The sequence below is a fragment of the Dasypus novemcinctus genome, chromosome 21 (assembly GCF_030445035.2).
Source record: "Dasypus novemcinctus isolate mDasNov1 chromosome 21, mDasNov1.1.hap2, whole genome shotgun sequence".
Lineage (NCBI taxonomy): Eukaryota > Metazoa > Chordata > Mammalia > Cingulata > Dasypodidae > Dasypus > Dasypus novemcinctus.
This window is the reverse complement of record NC_080693.1, coordinates 26,766,505-26,788,311: the sequence shown is the minus strand read 5'-3', so window position 1 is coordinate 26,788,311 and position 21,807 is coordinate 26,766,505. Positions and strand designations below refer to the sequence as shown.

The window sequence follows — 21,807 nt, the reverse complement described above, 5'->3', positions numbered from 1 at the left end:
TGATGGAAAATAAAATTGGTTTCTCTCCTCCAAGGTAGTTTCTTTTTTCTATTTCTATTCCTTCCCCTTCAACCTGCATGAAAAACACTCAGAGACATTTGAAAAGTTTTAATACACAATAAGTTATAAATAAAAGGTTTTTATATACAAGGCTCCTTTCTAAGATGGAATTAGTTGTTTCCAACCCAGGAACGGTGAGAGTTAAGGCTGGCTTTACAGGATGATAGCCCAAGTATCACAAGCCTGAGTTTAAATAGAAAAAAAAAAGTTAGTTTAAATTGTATTTCAGTCATGAAAGCCATCTCACTCAATATATGGTAAAAAATTACACTCAATCATGATATTATGCTACAATTAGAATTCTAACATGAGATGATACAGAGTTCAGTTATGATTATGAAATGAGTTCAGTGGTGTAGTTTGTCAGAGACCACTGATGTGCCCCACCCTTGGTCTCTGCTGGACCTCTGTCCTGCAGCCTTATCACAACTGGCTTTAAAACCATCAGCAGCCATGTAGTCCTCAAGTGCAGATCAAATCCTGGAGATTGAACTGATAAATATTCTTATCCTCAGGAAATCAGTGGTCAGAAAAATTAATCAAACTTGACAGCTTGGAGTCTTTATAATTCAACATGAAATGAGATTCTTTCAACTTAACCAAGATTGAAACAGGTATGTATCATACTGAGGTACAAACCACACAAGCTCCCAACAGGCAGAAAGAGAACTCAGGCCCATTAACGTCTTCTCTTGATCTAAAACTGGCTCTGATTTCTTCAGTGGCTCAGCTTCACCACTATGCTAAGGAATCCTGTCCTTTTAACTTTGACCATGGACGTCTGCTTCCATAGTTAATATATTTGGCTTTCTCTGGAAGAAATTACCTTCCAATCCTGGCTAACAGGTGGTCCATCCCCTTGACCAACCTCTGACCACTGGTCCCTCTCATGTTTCAAATATTCCATGTTCTTATACATACACCATCTTCTGTAGCTGCCAAACCCCTCTTCCTCTACCTTATCTTTGGAAGCTATGCTGACTCACCCCTATAGCCTGATTTCTTTGGATCTTGAATCAATGTTCTTCATTCCACCTTGATTTCCTTTATCTAACAATCACTGAATCCTCAGTTAACATTTTTCTTAACTATTGCCCAACTTCTTGGAAAAACTATTCTACAGTTACTGTTTCTACTTTCTGGCTCCCTACTCACTTTTTTCTGCAGGTTACCCCTTTGGCATTGTCAGTGCATTCATTACCCTTTGTGATTATATGGAAGTAGCTATCCCTCATTCTCTGCTCCATCCCAACAATGCTCACTGCCACCAAAACCTGGATGTTCCACAGAAATCTAACATGTCCACAGTTCCCAAATTTTCCATACAAACCCTGTCTTCTACGCATGGCCCCACCATTGGCCAGTTATGCAGCCTTGAAACCTGGCATGTTCTTTGACTCTTCACCCTGATAACAGTTGGAGAATTTCAGTTCACTTTCAAAGTCTCTCATATCCATGCCATTCCCTCCATCCCCACTGTTAGACTGCCAGAGGTTACCCCTCCTCATCTCTCCCACAGAGGGATAGCCTTTAAATGCTGTTTGTGGCTCAAGAACATCTTAAACTGGCAGCTGTCATACCAACTTCCATATTGGATCACAGCTTTCTTGTGCTGTGAACCTCATGCTCCAGCTAAGCAGAATGACTTGAAGTTCTTACACTGCTCTACTTGTTCTGTCAAAAGGTCTTCCACTTAAGCTCTACCACAATAATTCACCTTAACTATATGCTGATCCTATTGCATATACTTCAAGCCAAGGTTAAGTTTTTGTTGTTGTTTTTATTTTTTTATTCAAGTGATATACATACAACCTAATATTTCCCCTTTTAACCACATTCACATATCTTAATTCAGTGCTGTTAATTTTTTTTTTTTTCATGTGTCTTTTGTGCTGGGCGGCTCTCCTTACAGGCGCACTCCTCACGCGCGGGACACCCGTGTGGCAGGGCACTCCTTGTGCACATCAGCACTGTGCATGGGCCAGCTGCACACGGGTCAAGGAGGCCCGGGGTTTGAACCGCGGACCTCCCATGTAGACGGATGCCCTAACCACTGGGACAAGTCCGCTGCCAAGCCAAGGTTAAGTTTAAGCCTCCTCTAGGAAGCCTTTATCCATAAATGAGACTGGTCTCTCTGAACTCTCCCATAAGCCCCCCCTCAATAGCTCTCCAGGGGGTACTTACTCCACTTATTTGGGTTTTTTTAAGATTTACTTTTTAAAATTTCTCTCCACTTCCCCCTCACTGTCTGCTGTGTCCATTTACCGTGTGTTTTTTTTTGTCCACTTGCATTCTTGCCAGCAGCACCAGGAATCTGTGTCTCTTTGTTGCATCATCTTGCTGCATCAGCTGTCCGTGTGTGCAGCACCATTCTTGGGCAGACTGCACTTTTTATTTTTTATTTTTTGCACACAGGGCGGCTCTCCTTACAGGGTGCACTCCTTGCACATGGGGCTCCCCTATGTGGGGGACACCCCTGCGTGGCACGGCACTCCTTGTGCGCATCAGCACTGCGTGTGGGCCAGCTCACACAGGTCAGGAGGCCCTGGGTTTGAACCCTGGACCTCCCATGTGGTAGGTGGACACTATCAGTTGAGCCTAATCTGCTTTCCCACCTATTTTTTTGTACGTTCTCTTTACATCTCTCTTAGACTTGAGCTCTAGGAGAGAGAAGTATTTTTAAATTTAAAGGAGTCCTTAGTACATTTTTCTGAATGAGTAAATAGAAATGAATACTTTATTGAAGAAACTTGATAAAGGTGAAATGATAGCTGTGTTATCAGGCAATGCCATTTATAATACGAACAATCTCTGACAGGTAGACTGCACCTGGAATGGGAAGGCCCTGAGTGAACTATAAATACCCAGGAGAAAGCCCTATCTTTGGGCTTCCAAAGGGCAGGATGCTCATAACCCCAAAGTTCCCTTGTTTAGGACCTAGAAACTATGTCCCAAAATTATTTTAAGAGATACTCGTTCTAAAGCAAGCTTAAGGTTTTTAAGCCAGGGTGGCTTTCATACCCACCCTCACATTTGAGCTGTCACCTAGGAGGCTAGTGACTGGCCCCTGGACTGCTGTGAGAACTCCTGCTGCAGAAGCAAGCCTGATGCTGCTGCCCTGCTGTGCTTATTATCCTGTATCCTGCAAACTGGTGCCAGGAGGGCCTATTTGGGTCTTAAGAATATGAAACATCAGCTGAATCCTAAACCACTCCTGCCAATCAGATGGTTAGAAACCACATATTCAATAAAGGTTTATTATCTAGAAGATGTAAAGCAATACTACAACTTAAAAAAAGAAAATGGGCAAAGGACTTAATAGACATCTCTCCAAAGAAGATACACAAATGGCTAGAAAGCACATGAAAAGATGCTCAACATCATTAGCCATCATGGAAATGCAAACCAAAACCACAATGAAATACCATTTTATTCCATCAGAATGGTTACTGTTAAAAAATGGAAAATAAGTATTGAAGTGGATGCAGAGAAATAGGAACACTCCTTTATTGCTAGGCACAATGTAAGATGGTGCAGCTGCTGTGGAAGACGGGCAGTTCCTCAGAAAGCTAAGTACAGAAGTACAGTATGACCTGGCAATCCCACTATTAGGTATATACCCAAAAGATCTGAAAGCAGGGACTTGAACAGATATTTACACACTGAGGTTCATAAGCAGCATTATTCCCAATTGCCAAAAGATGGAAGCAACCCAAGTGTCCCTCAACCAATAAATGGATAAATAAAATGTGGAATAATATACAGCCATAAAAAGGAATGAAGTCCTGATACTTCAACAACATGGTTGAACCTTGAATACATGTTGTGTGAAATAAGCCAGATACAAAAGGACAAATATGGTATGATCTCATTGATTTGAAGTCATTAGAATAAGCAAACTCATAGAGTCAGAATCTAGAATATAGGATACCAGGGGATGAGGCAGGGATAGGGAATGGGAAGTTAAGGCTTAAAATGTATAGGATCCTATTTGGAATGGTGGAAATGTTTTGTGATGGTGGTGATGGAAACACAATGTGAACACAATAACACTGAAATATACATCTGAATGATTTAAAGGGAAATGTTAGATTGTATATATGGTAACAAAAATTAAAAATCCATGGAACTACAAGACATCATGAAGCCTAAGTTAAACCATGGACTACAGTTTATAGTATGATTATAAAAATGTGCTATCATTAATTGTGACAAGTGTTCCCCACCAAGGTATTAATAATAGGTGGCATAAGGGAATCCAGTATTTTAAGCACAATTATTCTGTAAACATACAACTTCTCTAATAAAGAAGAAAAAATAGAGTAGGTGGTGCAGCTAAGCTTCCTAATTCCTGGCCCAAAGTTCCTTCCACTATTCTATGCTGCCTCTGTCACTTCCTCTTTCAGGGAATGGTTGGCCTTCTAGTTGAAGTCACTTGCTACTTCCACTTTTCTATCCGTATAAATTCATCGGAGAGTAAACTATTTTAAAACACTTCCCTGTTTCTAAGCTATAGTTTCTACCAAGGTGGGAATAAAATCAACTACTGACTTGCTCTCTTACCACTAGAAGGCTTACCAGACAGCTCATGAGAAGATTGTTCTTTTCTTCTGCACCTTCAGTGACTGAAAACTCAGGTGTATGGGAACAGTGTGTGCTGTGCTCATTTATACTATCTTCTAAAAAGGCACGGAACTTCTGCTCTGTCAACTCTGGAGACTAAAAATTTAAAAGTTCAAAAAAAGTTAAATTACAATTCTAAAGTAATCTTAGTCACTTTATAGTCAACAGGTTGAAAATCTTGATTCCTCATACTACCCAATATAATTCTGGCTCTTTTTTTTTTTTTAAAGATTTTATTTCTCTCCCCTTCTCCCTACCCCCCCCCCCCCCCCCCCCCCCCCCGCTGTCTGCTCTCTGTGTCCACTTGCATTCTTTTCAGGTGGTACCAGGAATCTGTGTCTCTTTGTTGCATCATCTTGCTGCACCAGCTCTCCGTGTGTGTGGTGCCACTCCTGGGCGGGCTGCGCTTTTTTTGCACAGGATGACTCTCCTTGTGGGGCGCAGCCCTTGCGCATGGGGCATCCTTACGTGGGGGTAACCCCTGCATGGCATGGCATTCCTTGCGCGCGGCAGCACTGCACGTGGGCCAGCTTACCACATGGGTCAGGAGGCCTTAGGTTTGAACCCTGGACCTCCCATATGGTAGGCAGATGCTCTATCAGTTGAGCCACAACCACTTCCCAATTCTGGCCCATTTTAATGGCTTGATACCTTAGGCCTTTTAAAAAATGTTCTTCAGGGTCATGACTGTGCTAAGAAGCTCTCTTAATTGATTTCCATTGAACTGCCTTTCCAGATTAACCCATATTCTCTATTCCTGCTAGAAAACATACTGATTACCACTCATAACATGAGGAATCAGAGGTTGTAAGCTGCTTTCTAGTCTCCCTCACACTTCTACCAGCTGAGTGGAAGGTTACCAAAGCCAGCTATGTTTAGTCCCAGATCTGTCTGTGCTAATTGTACTTGCTCCTGTTATTAAATAATTTAACTACAAATTATGCAAACCAATGAAATATGAGACTGAAAAGAAAGTTTTTGTTTTAATGATAAAGTGAAATGTTCAGGAAACACTTTAAAAGATGAGCTGCTTAAAAAAAGTTGTTGAATTAGATAAATAATGGGGAGGAAAAGTCCTAAAGCCATGTACTTAAGCTTCTTGATTCACTTTATAGAAAGAAAATTGGAAATTCTAGACTACGTAATACAGGAGTATTTTAATGTAAGAGAAGACAAGTCAGATCTCTAGTCACTAAAGCTTCACTCAAAGACTGGCAAGTAAATTCAGAAATTTTAAACTTACTATAAAATTCTTCATTTTTATAATTAGCTACTTTAACTGGCAAACTTTCAGTCCCTAACATGTCAGATGAGAGATTCCAACTGTAATATAAGATCATTGAAGCTTAAATGGTGCACTAATCTGTGTTAAACAAAGAGCTATGGAGAGGAGGGGCACAGATTTGTAGTGTTTGCCAATTTTCATGCTGTAAATATTCTTACCATGGCTGATTTCGAGGTGTTAATGTGATGTCACTGAACAGAATTGGGAAGAGATGTGCACAATCAGCTCTAGCACACTACTGAGAGTTCTTTAAGAAAGTGGGTATATACTACTGCAATAATTAAATATCATACTTCAGCATTTTTTAAGAAGTAGGTATATGTGGGAAGACATGGCACAAAATTCATGTGTGAAATACTTACAGGAGATGGGATGTTCAGGCCACACTGACATACAACCACACAGCTTGTTATTCTGAGGTTATACCTAGACAGGGAAATGGGATCCCAGAGAATCAAGGTCTGCATGGGTACCAGACCTGAATTCCCAAACCTTTCCAGGCAAGAAACTTGGGGGTAAATCCCACTCACCATGGGGGCAAGGATGGAGAAACAATAATGCTGAAAAGGTTTTGGAAACTCTTACTTTGTACACACAGGACAGATGAGGGAGTTTGCTTCCCACTCAGCCAGCATGATGCTGAGACACTTTTCATCAAACTGCAAGCTCTTTCTCATACTCACTGATGATGGACTGTTCTGCAAGGTAAAGGCAGTTATAGTGCTTCACCCAGGTTTCCATCTTGCACACTAAGCTTCACCTTCAAGGCTCCCTCCACACAAGGGAAAGATTCATGCTATCAATCACTAGATATTTACTGCTCACTGAGGCTAGCATCACCTTGTTGGATCCCTCCCCCTCCTGTGTGTCCCCTCCTTGCAGCACAAGGGGTGAAGATGAGACCAAGTGTCAAGGAGATGACTTTCATGCACATCTCTGGAGGTCACAGGAGCAGAGATGTGAAATGTCAAGATCCCAGGGTCAGCTAGATAAAGCTAATATGACAGGGCATTGTATTGTTCTCTGTGAGGTATGTTTTCATTCCCTTCAGCAAAACATGCAACAATAGCTTCATGTGTACCCCTGGGGTATAACAATGAAGACTGGTCCTGCTTTGAGGAGTTTACAATCTAGACTTTAGAGGAGTCAGCAAACTAAACTACAGCCCACAGGCCAAATTCAGTCCACTGCTTGTTTTTGTAAATGCAGTTGTATTGGAACACAGGCACACTCATTTGTTTATGTACTGTCTATAAGAACTTTTGTACTACAACAGCAGAGGTGAGTAGTTGCAACAGAGATCAGGTGGCCTGCAAAACCTAAAATATTTACTATCTGGCCCTTCACAGAAAAAGTTTGCCGACCTCTGCTCTGAGTGTTCCTTATGACTGAGTACAGCAGAGCATAGTAAATCCTTATCATTGTTAAATATACTCTAAAGGAAACATTTAGTGAGTCCTATATTTCATCACATAGATTTAGTAGTTGGGGGAAAACGTTGAATCAATAACAAAAGGTGACCAAAAAAACTCAAGGACAGGAAGCGGATTTGGCCTGATGGATTAGGGCGTTTGCCTACCAATGGAGGTCCGCGGTTCAAAACCCCGGGCCTCCTTGACCCATGTGGAGCTGGCCATGCGCAGTGCTGATGCGCACAAGGAGTGCCCCTGCCAAGCAGGGGTGTTCCCCCATGTAGGGGGAGCCCCCACGCGCAAGGAGTACGCCCCATAAGGAGAGCCACCCAGCTCAAAAGAAAGTTCAGCCTGCCCAGGAATGGCACCACACACACACAGAGCTAACACAAAAAGATGACGCAACAAAAAGAAACACAGATTCTCAGTGCCACTGATAAGGACACAAGAAAGGAAGGTCACAGAAGGAACACACAGCGAATGGACACAGAGAGCAGACAACTGGGTGGGGGGGGGAGGCAGGGGAGAGATAATAAAAAAATAAATCTTTAATTATGAAAGTAAGTAATACTTACATAGCACTTAATATGTGTCAAATACTTTTTTTTAATGCTCTTTTAATCCCTTTCTCTTTGTTAACTTCTTTTGTTGTTGATAACTTCTTTTTTATTGTCCTTATTTTAAAGATGAAGAAACCAGGGCATAGGGAGATTAAGTTTAGTCTTGCCCAGTGTCATACAAGTTAAAATGGTAAGCTGTGGAGTGAATCTTAGCAGTTAGGCTGAAGACTCAATAGTCTTGCATCCCCACAATAATAATTATCACTTACTGAAAGCTTTCTCTATATCAGGCACTGATCTAAGTCTACTCCACACATTTTATTTGACTGTTGCAATTAACTTATAGGGTGGGTCTATTATCTCTGTTTTACAGATGAGAAAAGCTAAGGCTAGTCGAGATAAAGTTATATGACTTAATATAAGGTGCTAAACTATTCACTCCATACAATTCTATGGACAAACCCAAAAGTGGACACGCACAAGACCCTGGGGAGTCAGTAAAGATGGATGGAAGAGACAGCATGTAAATTGAGGACAGCAAATATACCATACACTGTATCCTGTAAAGTGACAGGATTAAAACTAACCTATTAATAGAGAGGTACTATAGAATAGCAAAATAAACGTGGGTACCAGAGTCACACAAGTGCTTTTGCTTCCCAATTCCATCTCTTACTGTGATCTGTGTAAGACTCTACTTGCTCTTCTAACACTGTCTTGAAGGGTAGCCATAAAGAGAAAACAATATCATGGAATGGGAAGTTTTTAGCATGAGGCCAATATACTAGAGATCCTTATAACTGGGAAGACAGACAACTGAAACTTCAAAGTAAAAATCTTCTGGAAACATGACTGAAGACAGAGATAGAGGAAGGGGAATTAAGAACTAATCCTATAAGAGGGAAGATCAGCATTAAGGTAGCCAAATATATGTAGGAAGGACTACTTCCAGGGATCACCTTGGTCAATCAGCTCCTGTTGGATTTCCTCTAGTGCAGCCAGGTCCATCAGTTCTTCCACCTGCACGAGAAAGCAGAGTTCACCAGAGGTCTGAAGTTTTAACCAATTACCAAGTCATACAGTGATTCTCATACTTGGAACCTGGTTTGAAGAACCCAGTATCCATCAGGAAATCAGTCCTGTACAATACGCTGACAATGACAAAATGTGGGCATGCTAAGAAATCATTAACCAATGATCAAACTACACTGTAACAGAATAACAGCATGAAATTTTGGGAAGATGGTGTATAGCAGTAGTTAACATGGTTCAGCCAAGGTTCTCTGATCACAGGGAAGTTCCTAACTTCTGTGAACCTCAGTTTTAGGCTTGGTAAAGTGGGAATAAAACCTACATGAGGGGGAAACGGACTTGGGCCCAGGGGTTAGGGCGTCCGTCTACCACATGGGAGGTCCAGGGTTCAAGCCCCGGGCCTCCTTGACCCTTGTGGAGCTGGCCCGTGCGCAGTGCTGATGCGCGCAAGGAATGCCGTGCTACACAGGGGTGTCCCCCGCGTAGGGGGGCCCCACGTGCAAGGAGTGCACCCATAGGGAGAGCCGCCCAGCGCGAAGGAGGGAGCAGCCTGCCGAGGAATGGCGCCGCCCACACTTCCCGTGCCGCTGACGACAACAGAAGCGGACAAAGAAACAAGACGCAGCAAAAAGACACAGAAAACAGACAACTGGGGGAGGGGAGGGGAATTAAATAAATAAAAATAAATCTTAAAAAAAAAAAAAAAAACCTACATGAGGGAAGCAGATGTGGTTCAACTGATAGAGCATCCGCCTACCATATGGGAGGGTCCAGGGTTCAATACCCAGGGCCTCCTGACCTGTGTGGTGAGCTGGCCCACGCACAGAGCTGCCGCGCATTCAAGGAGTACTGTGCAATGCAGGGGCGCCCTCATGTGGGAGTGCCCCATGCACAAGGAGTGTGCCCCATGCACAAGGAGTGGGCCCTGCAAGGAGAGCCACCCCACATGAAAAAAGTGCAGCCCACCCAGATGTGGTGCCACACACACGGAGAGCTGATGCAGCAAGATGATGCAACAAAAGAGATGCAGTTTCCCAGTGCCACAGAGGGTGCAAGCAGACATAGAACACACAGTGAATGGACACAGAGAGGAGACCACGGGGGTGGGGGAGGGAATAAACAAAATAAATCTTTAAAAAAAACACAAAAACCTACGTGAGGGTTATTGTGAGCACTAACTGTGATACTGTAAGGCAAACATTTAGCATCTGTAGGACACATAAAAGGCACCCAATAATGCATCATTAATACATAGTGACTTGATGTTTGTAAAGCAGTTTTTTTTTTTTTTTTAGATTTATTTTATTTATTTCTCTCCCCTTCCCTCCACCCTTGTCTGCTCTCATGTCCATCACTGTGTGTTCTTCTGTGTCTGCTTGCATTCTCGGCGGCACCAGGAATCTGTGTCTCTTTTTGTGTCAGCTCTCCGTGTGCGCAGCACCACTCCATTTCGGGCTGTGCTTTTTTCACGCAGGGTGGCTCTCCTTGCAGGGCGCACTCCTTTCATGTGGGGCTCCCCTACGACGTACGGAGCACCCCTGCGTGGCATAGCACTCCTTGCACACGGCAACACTGTGGTGGGCCAGCCTACACACAGGCCAGAAGGCCCTGTATTTGAACCCTGGACCTCCTATACGGAAGGCAGATGCTCTATCAGATGAGCCACATCCGCTTCCCTGTAAAGCAGTTTCTGACATGTTATCTCATAGAATCTGTCTCATATAGACAACACAGACAGTATCGTCTTCATTTTATAATTGTGAAAACTAAAACTCAAAGAGGCAGAGTCAAGTGAGCAGTCAATTAATAGCAAAACCAGGATTACATTTCCAGAACTTCTGACTTCCAATCAAGTGCTCTTCCTGATTACACTGTAAATGGTTTCCTATCCACACCCAACTCCCAAACCTGGCTGAGATTAGAATTAGAAAACTCCTGGAGACCGTCTTAAAAAGAAAGATTCTTTGCCCACGCCTACTGAATAAAAATTTCCAGGGTTGGAGCCATGTAATGAATACATTTATGAATATATAGTTTTTATGTTTCATAAGTGATTATGATGCAATGATGCAGCAAATCTATAGTCTGGTAGGGAAACGGACTTTGGCCCAGTGGTTAGGGCGTCCGTCTACCACATGGGAGGTCCGTGGTTCAAGCCCCGGGCCTCCTTGACCCGTGTGGAGCTGGCCCATGCGCAGTCCTGATGCGCGCAAGGAGTGCCGTGCTACACAGGGCTGTCCCCCGCGTAGGGGAGCCCCACGCGCAAGGAGTGCACCCATAAGGAGAGCCGCCCAGCGCGAAGGAGGGAGCAGCCTGCCGAGGAATGGCGCCGCCCACACTTCCCGTGCCGCTGACGACAACAGAAGCGGACAAAGAAACAAGACGCAGCAAAAAGACACAGAAAACAGACAACCGGGGGAGGGGAGGGGAATTAAAAAAAAAAAAAATCTATAGTCTGGTATTTGGAAGCATTGGTTGTCTAACATTAAAGGTAGAAGATTTTGGGTTAATAGCAGTTAAAATCCTGATTGGGGGCTAAAGGTGGGTGGGAATAGAGGACTTGGGAAATAGGAACAGAAAGGACACTGAGGTCTTGGTGCAGTAGTCCCCTCCCTGCATTATACACATCCCAACCTGACCTGAGCCAAGGCCTCTGGACATCCATCCACTGACTGCAAAGCATTCCATTCCTCTTCCATCACCTCTTGCACTAGAAGGGTACTCTGTGCTCCCCCTGGCATATTGCCTCCAGCCTGGCGGTACTTGTTCAGGAGTCTGTCCCGGCTGTTTCTCATTCTTTGTAGGCATCCCTTGGAAGCAGCAGCAAGATGGGGACAAAAAAAAAAAAAAAAAGAATTCCATTAAAAACGTCAGCAACAAAAACATGTTAGTTGTTAAAACATTAAGGGAAATTTATAGAATACATAAAATTTCAACTATAATCCTAACTTTTTAATTCTGCACATTGCCCTCCAGTCCTTGTCTACCTTTAGATAGGTAAAATTTCAAGGCTTTGTTCATTTATTACCAGACCTCCATATGTTACATTCTATTTTTAGTGCATAATTAATGGTTGGATGCATAATATTTCAGTATCTCCTGTCATATTACAAGATATTTAGGTTGCTAACAAATTCTTGCTACTCTTGATATGGCTGTGGTGACTGCTTTCCTATACAACAGTATTTCCCAACTTGGGAAGAATACTGTTCCCCAGTGAACAAGTAGCAATGTCTAGAGACATTTTTGGTTGTCAAAACTAGAAAGCTACTGGACATCTACTGGGTAGAGGATAGGGATGCTGCTAAACAATTCTACCATACATAGAACAGCTGGATTTATTCCCCTCAAGACGTCAACTGTGCCGAGGTTCAGAAACACTGCTCTACAGTCACTTACAAGTGTCAGATTACTTTCCTGGTATAAATCCACTATTTCAGGTTTTCCTGGAGAGACAGTAAATATTACTTACAGGAAACCACGCTGAGTTCAGAATAAGTGAAAACTGGAGTGGGATACAACTCTGCTACTTAGTAAATGAAGCTTTTCTGAGCCTCAATTTATGCTCTAGAACAGAAACACGAAGTACATATATAAAATGCCCGCGCACAGCAGCACAGCATGTGTTCAGATATGTTTTTGTTATTGTTGTTGTTGTTGTTTTTATTCCCCCTGCCCTTGTGGCTTTTTGCCTGCTGTCCGGTCTGTGTCCATTCGCTGTGGTTCTTCTGTGTCTGTATTTATTTTTATTTATGCCCCCCCCCCCCCCCCCCCCCCGCCCCTGGCGGCTTGCTTGCTGTCTGCTCTCTATGTCCATTTGCTGTGTGCTCTTTTGTGTTTTTTGCTTGTTTCCCTTTTTGTTGCCTCACCTTGCTGGGTCGGGTCTCCGAGGTGCTAGCGGGCAGGCGGCACTTAAATATGCTTTTATTACTAACAAGAGTGCAGGGAGTGCGGCCATGACCACACGTCAAATTTAAAACAAACCCAAATCCAAATCTTGAGGGTGGGGGTCTCGGGCCAATCCCACACCCACGGAGGCAGAAACTCCGGGCAGGCAGCTGGGCAGTGACCAAGGAGGGCCTTGGTTCGAGATCCACCTCTACCGGCCAAGCGTTCCGGGCACCAGCCTCGCAGAGGAGAGATGAGGCTAAGGCATGGAGGAGAGCGGACCCGGGACGGATCAGAGGTATGACTCCTGCTCAGCCAGGGTTTCCCAAACCCCACACTCACCTGCCTGAATGCCTCCTTCCAAGGCGGCGAGCCCATCAGTTTATACAGCGAGCGGCGCCGAGACGCAGGCGGCTCAGCCATCTCTTTTTCCCGGGAGTCGCGGCCGAAAGGCCCCGCCCCGCGATGGAGCGCAGGACGCTGGGAGTTGTAGTCTGTGGAGCAGGGGATTCTGGGAAGCTTAAGTCTTGCCGACGGACGCCACACGGCGATAGACTTGGGCAACCCAAAGGTGGGTGATCGTTTAGGAACATTTGTGAGATAAACCCAACCTTAGATTCAGCGGCAGGGAGGTAAGTCTTGTGGGAAGGATTTTGGAGGTCTGGATTTACGCTAGCGGAGGTGTCCAAGAGTTCATTAGATACACAGGTCTCGGGCTTTTTCCCGGCTAGAAGACCTGAAGCGGAAACAACGCTTTCTCTTAAGCCGGCTCCGGCCTGTCGGCCTCCTCGTCCCACCCCCTCTCGTGATTGGTCTTCCTCTGGCAATGCCCCTTCCTGATGGGTTGGCCTGGCCTTTGTTCCGCCCCCAGCTTCAGCCTCGAGCTTCCGGGCCATCCGCCCGAGGGTTTGTCGGAGCCGTGCGCGGCCGGCCGCGGATTGGCTGCGCTCGGCGGCGGGCTGAGCGACCGCGGTGAGGAGACTGGGCGAAGATGGCGGCTGCCGAGGAGCCCGTGGGCGACAGTGAGCTGTGGCAGACCTGGCTTCCGAATCACGTCGTGTTTCTGCGGCTCCGGGAAGGACTGAAAAACGAGAACTCAACCGAAGCTGAGAAGCCGGCTTCTTTATCTTTGTCTTCGCCGCCGCCGTTGTTAACGAGAAACCTACTCTTCGGCCTCGGCGGAGAGCTCTTCCTGTGGCACCGGGAAGGCAGCTCCTTCTTAGTCATTCGCCTTCGGGGCCTCAGTGGCGGCAGTGAGGAACCCTCACTCTCCCAGTATCAGGTGAGGCTGACTGAGACTGGGAATGATCCTTAGCCGCGGTCTAGACTTGTTTTTTGTTGGTGGTGGTGTTCCCATCTGATTAGCTTTGGTCTTCTGGTGGTGTGCCTGGTTCTAGTGTAAGCAGGTGCCTTTTCGGGGACCTCCCACTTCGAGTGGGACGGTCCCTAGAGACCCCCTTATTATTTCCATTCCAGCAGGCCACATAACCGTCTGAAGATTGTTTCCTTATTTTATTTTTTCCGCAAAGGTTTGACCCTGACACTGTGAAAGACACTATTATAGAAACGAAACAGAAAGCAAGTTCAAGTTCTTGCTTTCATTGTACTTAAGTTCTGTGAGTCTGGAAGGAAGGGAAAGACCGTGGAATAATTAACAATATATCAGAGATGGTCAGATGCTCTGAAGAAAAACAAAGCAGGGTAAAGGGATAAAGAGTGTGCTATTTTTCGGTAGGTTAGTCAAAAGAAACCTATTTCATGAGGTGACATTCATACAGTAGGGATAATCAAAGCTTTCGCTTGGGGTTGTTGTGAGCATCGAATTAAGTAATGAATTTGAAAGCACCACTCTTCATGCCTTACATAGAGGAGAAATCCTCTGATTATTCTTTCTGTCCGCATTTAGAAAATAGGCTATCCTCAAAGTTCCACTTTGCCATATCATTCTTTCTCCTCTACCCATCCATCATCTAAATATTTGAACATAGGTTGTATACATCATGTTCCTTGAACACTTAGTACTTCATGTGCATTTCTGAAGAACAAGGCTATTCCACTTATATAACCACTAAAACATAAGAAAAAATAGCTCCTGAGTTTTCTTAGAACCAGCATAAAAGTTAAATTCCCTAAACTAGCTTAGAATTAGTTCAGCCTCTTCTGAAAGTCCCTACTACGACATTTTACCTTAAAAAGCCAGTTAAGCCCCTACTTAAGCACACTCAGCCCAATTAAAAGTAGAACTGTGCTTACACTTAACCAACACTTATAAGACTAACTGGGCCCGGCTCCAGTCATCAAAACCTAGCCAACTAACTTCTTTCTGTTTAGAAAACTGCCCACAAATTCTCCAGCCTTGTAGCTGCTTTCACTTTGCAGGCAAAAGGTTTCTTTGCTGCTGGAGCAGTCTTGGTGTCCTAAATAAATTGCTGTAAGCTGCAACTCAACTCTGATTTGTCTTTTGACATCCCCTTAAGCACGGGGATCAAGTTCATGAAATTTAACATTAATATAAAGCCCATGGTTTAAATTCTAATTTTTCCATATGTCCCAATAATTGTCCTTTTGGGCATTTTCTCCGTTTATTAGATTCTTTCCAGGATTGTCATTTAATTGTCGTTGTCTGTCTTTATCTTTAACCCCTCCCCTTGTTGTTTGCGCTTGCTGTCTGCTCTCTGTGTCATTTGCTGTGTTTTCTTCCGTGTCGGCTTGTCTTTTCTTCTCATCTTTCTTTTTAGAAGGCACCGGAAACCAATCCTGGAACCTCAGGTGTGGAAGAGAGGCACTCAGTTGCTTGAGCCATCTCATCTCCCTGGTCTCTGCTGTGTTTCTCGCTGTCTCTCCTCTACAACTCACTGCATTGTGTCATCTTGTTTGACAGCTCTCCATAGCATGGGCCAGCTTGTCTTCATCGGGAGGCCCTGGGGATTGAACCTAGGGCCTCCCATATGGTAGACAGGAGCCCAGTTGCTTGAGCCACATCCACTTCCTTCATTGTCTTATAAAATTGTGGAAATACACACAACATAAACTTTCTATCTTCAACCACTCCCAAGAACACAGTTATGGGATTACTTATATTCAGAAATGTACTACCCTGATTCTAAAGAGGAAAGTTATATCTAGTATTCTCTTTATCAAGATAGTGAAATCTAATGTACTTTATGTAACATTCCAATCTAAATACTTAGTACTATTTCGTCAGTTAGTGGGCCAAGTGTTAGTACTTATCGATAATACTTCATTATTCTCCAGTTATAGTAAATTAAAGCATTAATATGCTTTTAAGTAACCACCACATATTTACATTAAAACTATCTGTTTTGACCAGTTTGCTTTGATTTTCAGAGACTGCTTTGCATAAATCCACCCCTGTTTGAAATCTATCAAGTCTTGTTAAGTCCAACACAACATCATGTAGCACTTATAGGAATAAAAGGACTTATGGTATTAGAATTACCTAAAAGATGGGGGAAGAATTCTGAATTTGAAGGAGGAAAATCAACAGTGAATTGTAGGTAAGTTATATTTCCATTGAGTGTTTATCTGTGTAACTTATAACACATGCAGAAAATTGCTCTTAAGGTATATTTAGTATGCTGTTATTAAAACATTACATTAGAATATTCTGATTGTCTGCAGACTGGCTTCTTGTGATATTAATGTTTACAATATGTGTGATTATACTTTTATTTTGCATGAATTAGCACACTGATGTCTCATTGGAAATCAAGCCATTATTTTAATTAGGTAGAAATAAGAATTTTTAAAAAGCAATTAATACTTTGTTTGCCAAAGAGTTTGCTCATAAGTGTTTCTAGCTTTTATTTTTATATTATTGTTTCAACAAACCCAGAAAGGTGAAAGCCTGAAAGCTCTACTGAGAGGAATATAAGTTAGAAAACCAACTTGGAGTTTAGCTCCATATCTTAGGGTTGGTGCCCCTTAAACTGTTTCTTTTCTAAATCTCAGTTTCCTCTTGTCCAAAATAGGAATGATAAATATTTGTCCCCATACTTTCCACACAGGGTTATTGAAAGGATCAAATAAGATACTGTGTCTATATTATACAATTTAGAAAACATTGTAAATTTGGTTCTGTGATAATTAACATGTGCTTTAAGTGCTATCTCAGTCAGAGTTAAGAGAAATTAAAGGAAAGACGAGCAAAGTATTAAACTAGATTTTTCCTTAGATAGTTTTTCATCTAAGTTCTACAAAATGTTTTGGAAAATTGTCTTTATTTTAGTACCACTCCAGTTGCTGAGAGATTTTTTACCAGTTCTACCTCTCTGACTCTAAAGCATGCTGCCTGGTATCCAAGTGAAATGCTGGATCCCCACATAGTGCTGTTAACGTCAGACAATATAATAAGGTAAAGTTTATTTTTATTTCTCTTCCAACTTTGTGAGCAGGAGGGCTTTATTCCTGATTGCCAGTTAACACCTTAAGATGGCTGTTATAGCTCATTCTCATCATATGAGAATTTCCTAACTACTCTAATTTACATGCCTTATTTATTGCTAGTCTTCCTGAACGTATACTCTACCTGCCTTCTGTCTCTCCTTTCCTAGGCAGACCTGTGGTTAATCATTTTAGCCATTTTCAATTTGAGATGATAAATTCATTCACAGTGTTGTGCAACTATCACCACCATTCATTACCAAAACTTTTTTATCTTCCCACATAGAAACTTTGTACCAGTTGAACATTAACTCCCCCTTCGCCATTCCCATTCCTGCCCCTGGTAACCAGTATTCTCATTTCTGACTCTGAATTTGCATATACTGATTCTTTCATATATGTGAGATCATACAATATTTGTCCTTTTTGTCTTATTTCACTCATCATAATGTCTGCAGGTATCATCTATGTTGTAGCATGCACCAGTAACTCATTCCTTTTTACAGCTAAGTAATATTCCATTGCAGGTACATGCCACATTTTGTTTATCCATTCATCTGTTGAAGGACATTTGTGTGACTGCCACCTTTTGGAACTTGTGAATAATTCCACTTATGAACATCAGTGTGCAAATATCTGATCAAGTCACTGTTTTCAATTCTTGTGGGTTATACCTAGAAGTGGGATCACCAGGTCAGATGATCATTCCATACTTAACTTTTTAAGGAATCGCCAAACTGTTTTCCACACTGGCTGTACCATATGCATTCCCACCAACAATAACAGTGTATAAGGGTTATAAGGGTTCATATTTCTCACTTATAAATATGTTTTTTTTAATAGTAGCCATTTTGGTGGGTTTGAGATTGTATCTCATTTCTCTGATGACTAATGATGTTGAGCATCTTTTCATATGCCTTTTTTTTTTTCCAAAGATTTCTTATTTATTTCTCTCCCCTGTCCCCCCGCCCATTGTCTGCTCTTTGTGTCCATTCACTGTGTGTTCTTCTCTGTCTGCTTACATTCGTTGTCAGTGGCACCTGGAATCTGTGTCTCTTTTTGTTGCATCATCTTGCTGTGTCAGCTCTCTGTATGTGCAGTGCCACTCCTGGGCAGGCTGCGCTTTTTTCACATGGGGTAGCCCTCTTTGCGGGGCATACTCCTTGCGCGTGGGGCTCCCCTGTGTGGGGGACACCCTTGGCATGGCACGGCACTCCTTGCTCGCATAAGCACTGAGCGTGGGCCAGTTCACCACACAGGTCAGGATGCCCTAGGTTTGAACCCTGGACCTCCCATATGGTAGGCAGACACTGTTAGTTGAGCCAAATCTGCTTCCCTCTTATGTTTATCGATCATTTGTATATCTTCTTTGGAGAAATGTCTATTCAAGTCCAAGGGCCATATTTTAATTGGGTTTTTGTTCCTTTGTGGCTGAGTTGTACCAGTTTTCATGTATTTTGGATATTTAACCCTAATCAGATAGATAGTTTTCAAATATTTACTCCCATTTTGATAATGTCCTTTGATGCATAAAAGTTTTAAATTTTCATGAAGTGCCATTCATCTGGTTTTTTTTTTTTTGTTTCTTTTGCTTTTGGTGTAAAGTCTAAGAAACCATTGCTAAACACAAGGTCCTAAAGATGTTTCCCTATGTTTTCTTCCAGGGGTTGTATAGTTTTAGTTCCTATATTAAGTCTTTGATCCATTTTGTGGTCATTTTTTTATATAGTATTAAGAGAGAGGTCTACTTTCATTCTTTTGCATGTGGACATCCAATTTTCCAGCACCATTTGTTGAAGAGACTATTTTTTCCCATTGAATGGACTTGGCACTCTTTTAAAAAATCAGTTAACCATAGGTGTAAGATTTTCTTTCTGAACTCTCAAGACTATTCCATTAGTCTATATGTCTGTCCTTAATGCCAGTAACACACTGAAGCTTTGTAGTAAGTTTTAAAATTGGGAAGTTTGAGTCCTCCACTTTATTTTTCTTTTCAAAATGATTTTGACTAGTTAGGGCCCCTTACTTTTCCATATGAATTTGATGGTTGGTTTTTCCATTTCTACAAAGAAGGCTGTTGGAATTTTGATTGTGATTGCATTATGACTTGAAATCCCTTTTGGTAGAATTGAAATATTAACAATATTTAGTCTTCCAATCTGTGAACATGGAATGCCCTTCCATTTATTTAGGTCTTCTTTAATGTCTTTCAGCAGTGTTTTGTAGTTTTCTGTGTACAAGTCCTTTACGTCTCTCTTTAAATTTATTCCTAGATACTTGATTCTTTTATTTTGCTATTGTAATATTTTTCTTCATTTCCTCTTCATAGTGTTTATAACTACTGTATAAAAACACTACTCATTTTTCCATGTTGATCCTGTACCCCTCTACTTCACTGAATTTATTAGCTCTAGTGGCTTTCTTGAGGCTTTTTTAGGATTTTCTATATGTAGGATCATGTATCTGCAAATTGGAAGTTTTACTTCTTCCTTCACAATTTGGAAGCCTTTTATTTCTTTCCTTGCCTAATTGCTCTGACTAGAATTTGCAAAACAGTATTGAACAGCAGTGGTGACAGTGGGCATCCTTGTCTTGTTCCTGATCTTAGGGTGAAAGCCTTAAGTCTTTCACCATTGAATATGATGTTAGCTGTGGGTTTTTCATGTATGCCTTTTATCACATTGAGGAAATTTCCATCTATTCCTAGTTTTCTGAGTGTTTTTATCAAGAAGGGGTACTGAATTTTGTTCAGTGCATTTTCTGCCTCAATTAAAATGACCATGTGAGTCTTTCCTCTTCATTTTGTTGATACTCTAATCAATTTGCATTCCTTGGATAAATCCCACTTGATCATGGTGTACAAATCTTTTAATATGTTTTTGTAATTGGTTAGCTAATGTTTTGTTGAGTATTTTTGCATCGATATTCATGAGGGATATTGGTCTATAATTTTCTTGTTATATCTTTATGGGGATTTGGTATTAGGGTGAGGCTGGCCTCATAGAATAAGTTAGGAAGTATTCCCTCTTCAGATTTTTGGAAGACTTTGAGCAGGATTGGTGTTAGTTCTTCTTGGGATGTTTTATAAAATTCACCAAGTGATGCCATCTTGTCCTGGCCTTTTCTTTGTTCAATCGGGTTTTTCATTACTGATTCAGTCTCTTTCCTTGTTATTGGTCTGTTGAGATCTTCTTTTTCTTTTTTAATTTTGTATGGGTTTGTTTTTTTTTTTTTAGAGCTTCCCTCTTCCCGCTCAATGGCTTCCTCATCTATCCACTTGTGCCCAGTCATTGTGTCTGTTCATTTTCTTTAGAAGGCACCAAGAGCTGAACCCAAGACCTCCCATGTGGGAGGCAGGTGCCTAGCTGCTTGATCCACATTCTCTCCCTACTTGTTGCGTCAACCTTTTGTGCCTGCTTGTTTTCTTGAGGAGGCACTGGGAGCTGAATCCGGGACCTCTGATATGGGAGGGAGGTGCCTAACCACTTGAGCCACCTCTGCTTCCTGCTTTGTTGTGTCTCTTATTATGTTTTTTCTTCTTATGTCGCTTGTTGTGTCAACTTGCCATGCCTGCCCATCACACCAACTCACTGTTGTCTTTAGGAGGCCCCAGAATCCAAACCAGCAACCTCCCATGTGGTATGCAGGAGCCCAGTCACCTGAGCCACATCCACTACCCCATAATATGTTTGTTTTTTTTTTGTTTTTGTTTTTTAAATAAATCTGTTCATTTCCCTTTCCATTTACTTCTTTTTATTTTATTTATTTTTTAACATTTTTTTCTTCCCCTCCCCCTCCCCCACCCTGTTGTTTTTACTGTCTCTGCCCATTCACTGGTGTCATCTTCTGTATCTATGTCTCTTTTTGTCTTCTCTTCTCATCTTTCTCCTCTAGGATTCACCAGGATTTGATCTTGGGGACCTCTGATGTGGTTCCCTGTCAATTGTGCCACCTCAGTTCCTGATCTCTGCTGCCCTTCACTTTGACTTTCCCCTTCGTCTCTCTTGTTGCGTCATCATCTTGCTGCAGTGACTAACTTATGTGGGCACTCAGCTTGCCATGCAGGCACACTTTTCTTCTTTTTCACCAGGAGGCCCGAGGGATCAAACCTGGGTTCTCCCATATGGTAGGTGGAGGCCTTATCACTTGAGCCACATCTGCTTCCCCATACATCTTCTTATGATCCTTTTTATTTTTGTGAGGTTGTTAGTAAGCGCCACCTTTTCATTTCTGAATTTTTTTTTGAATTGTATGTTTACTGTTGATTTTTTAAAATTTCATTGAAGTGTATCATAAAAGGAACATACGTAAAGAATAATGTATGCTAAAAGTTGTGAACATACAAAACAAATATGCATATATCATCATAGATAGCTCCCATACATCACCCTACCACCAACACCTTGCATTGTTGTGAAATATTTGTTACAGATCATGAAAGATCACCATTAAAGTGTTAACTACTAACTATAGCCAATATCTAACATTTGGTGTATTTTAGCCCCAACCCACCTAATTATTAACATCTTGTATTAATATTATG

The 21,807-nt window shown here is 42.2% G+C and overlaps 2 protein-coding genes across 4 annotated transcripts in view; one reads left to right on the top strand and one right to left on the bottom strand.

The window, feature by feature from the left end:
- Positions 1-93: 93 nt before the first annotated feature.
- Positions 94-13,342, bottom strand: RPAIN (RPA interacting protein). Its single transcript, XM_004483519.4, is given in 8 exon segments — positions 94-243; positions 4,639-4,779; positions 6,331-6,394; positions 6,554-6,639; positions 6,641-6,666; positions 8,900-8,960; positions 11,612-11,782; positions 13,203-13,342. Coding segments are annotated over 8 exon segments (660 nt in total). The 5' UTR covers positions 13,284-13,342; the 3' UTR covers positions 94-213.
- Positions 13,343-13,356: 14 nt separating this feature from the next.
- NUP88 (nucleoporin 88) overlaps positions 13,357-21,807 on the top strand; it is a 62,474-nt gene continuing 54,023 nt past the window's right edge. The window contains exons 1-4 of one of the 3 annotated variants that reach the window (XM_004483516.5): positions 13,357-13,431; positions 13,732-14,142; positions 16,209-16,378; positions 17,110-17,235. In XM_004483516.5, the coding sequence (XP_004483573.1) occupies positions 13,852-14,142; positions 16,209-16,378; positions 17,110-17,235 (587 nt within the window). In that variant the 5' untranslated portion in view covers positions 13,357-13,431; positions 13,732-13,851. Of the gene's footprint in view, positions 14,143-16,208; positions 16,379-17,109; positions 17,236-21,807 lie in introns of all 3 variants that reach the window. The other 2 variants (XM_004483517.4, XM_071210377.1) reach the window with 2 other exon arrangements.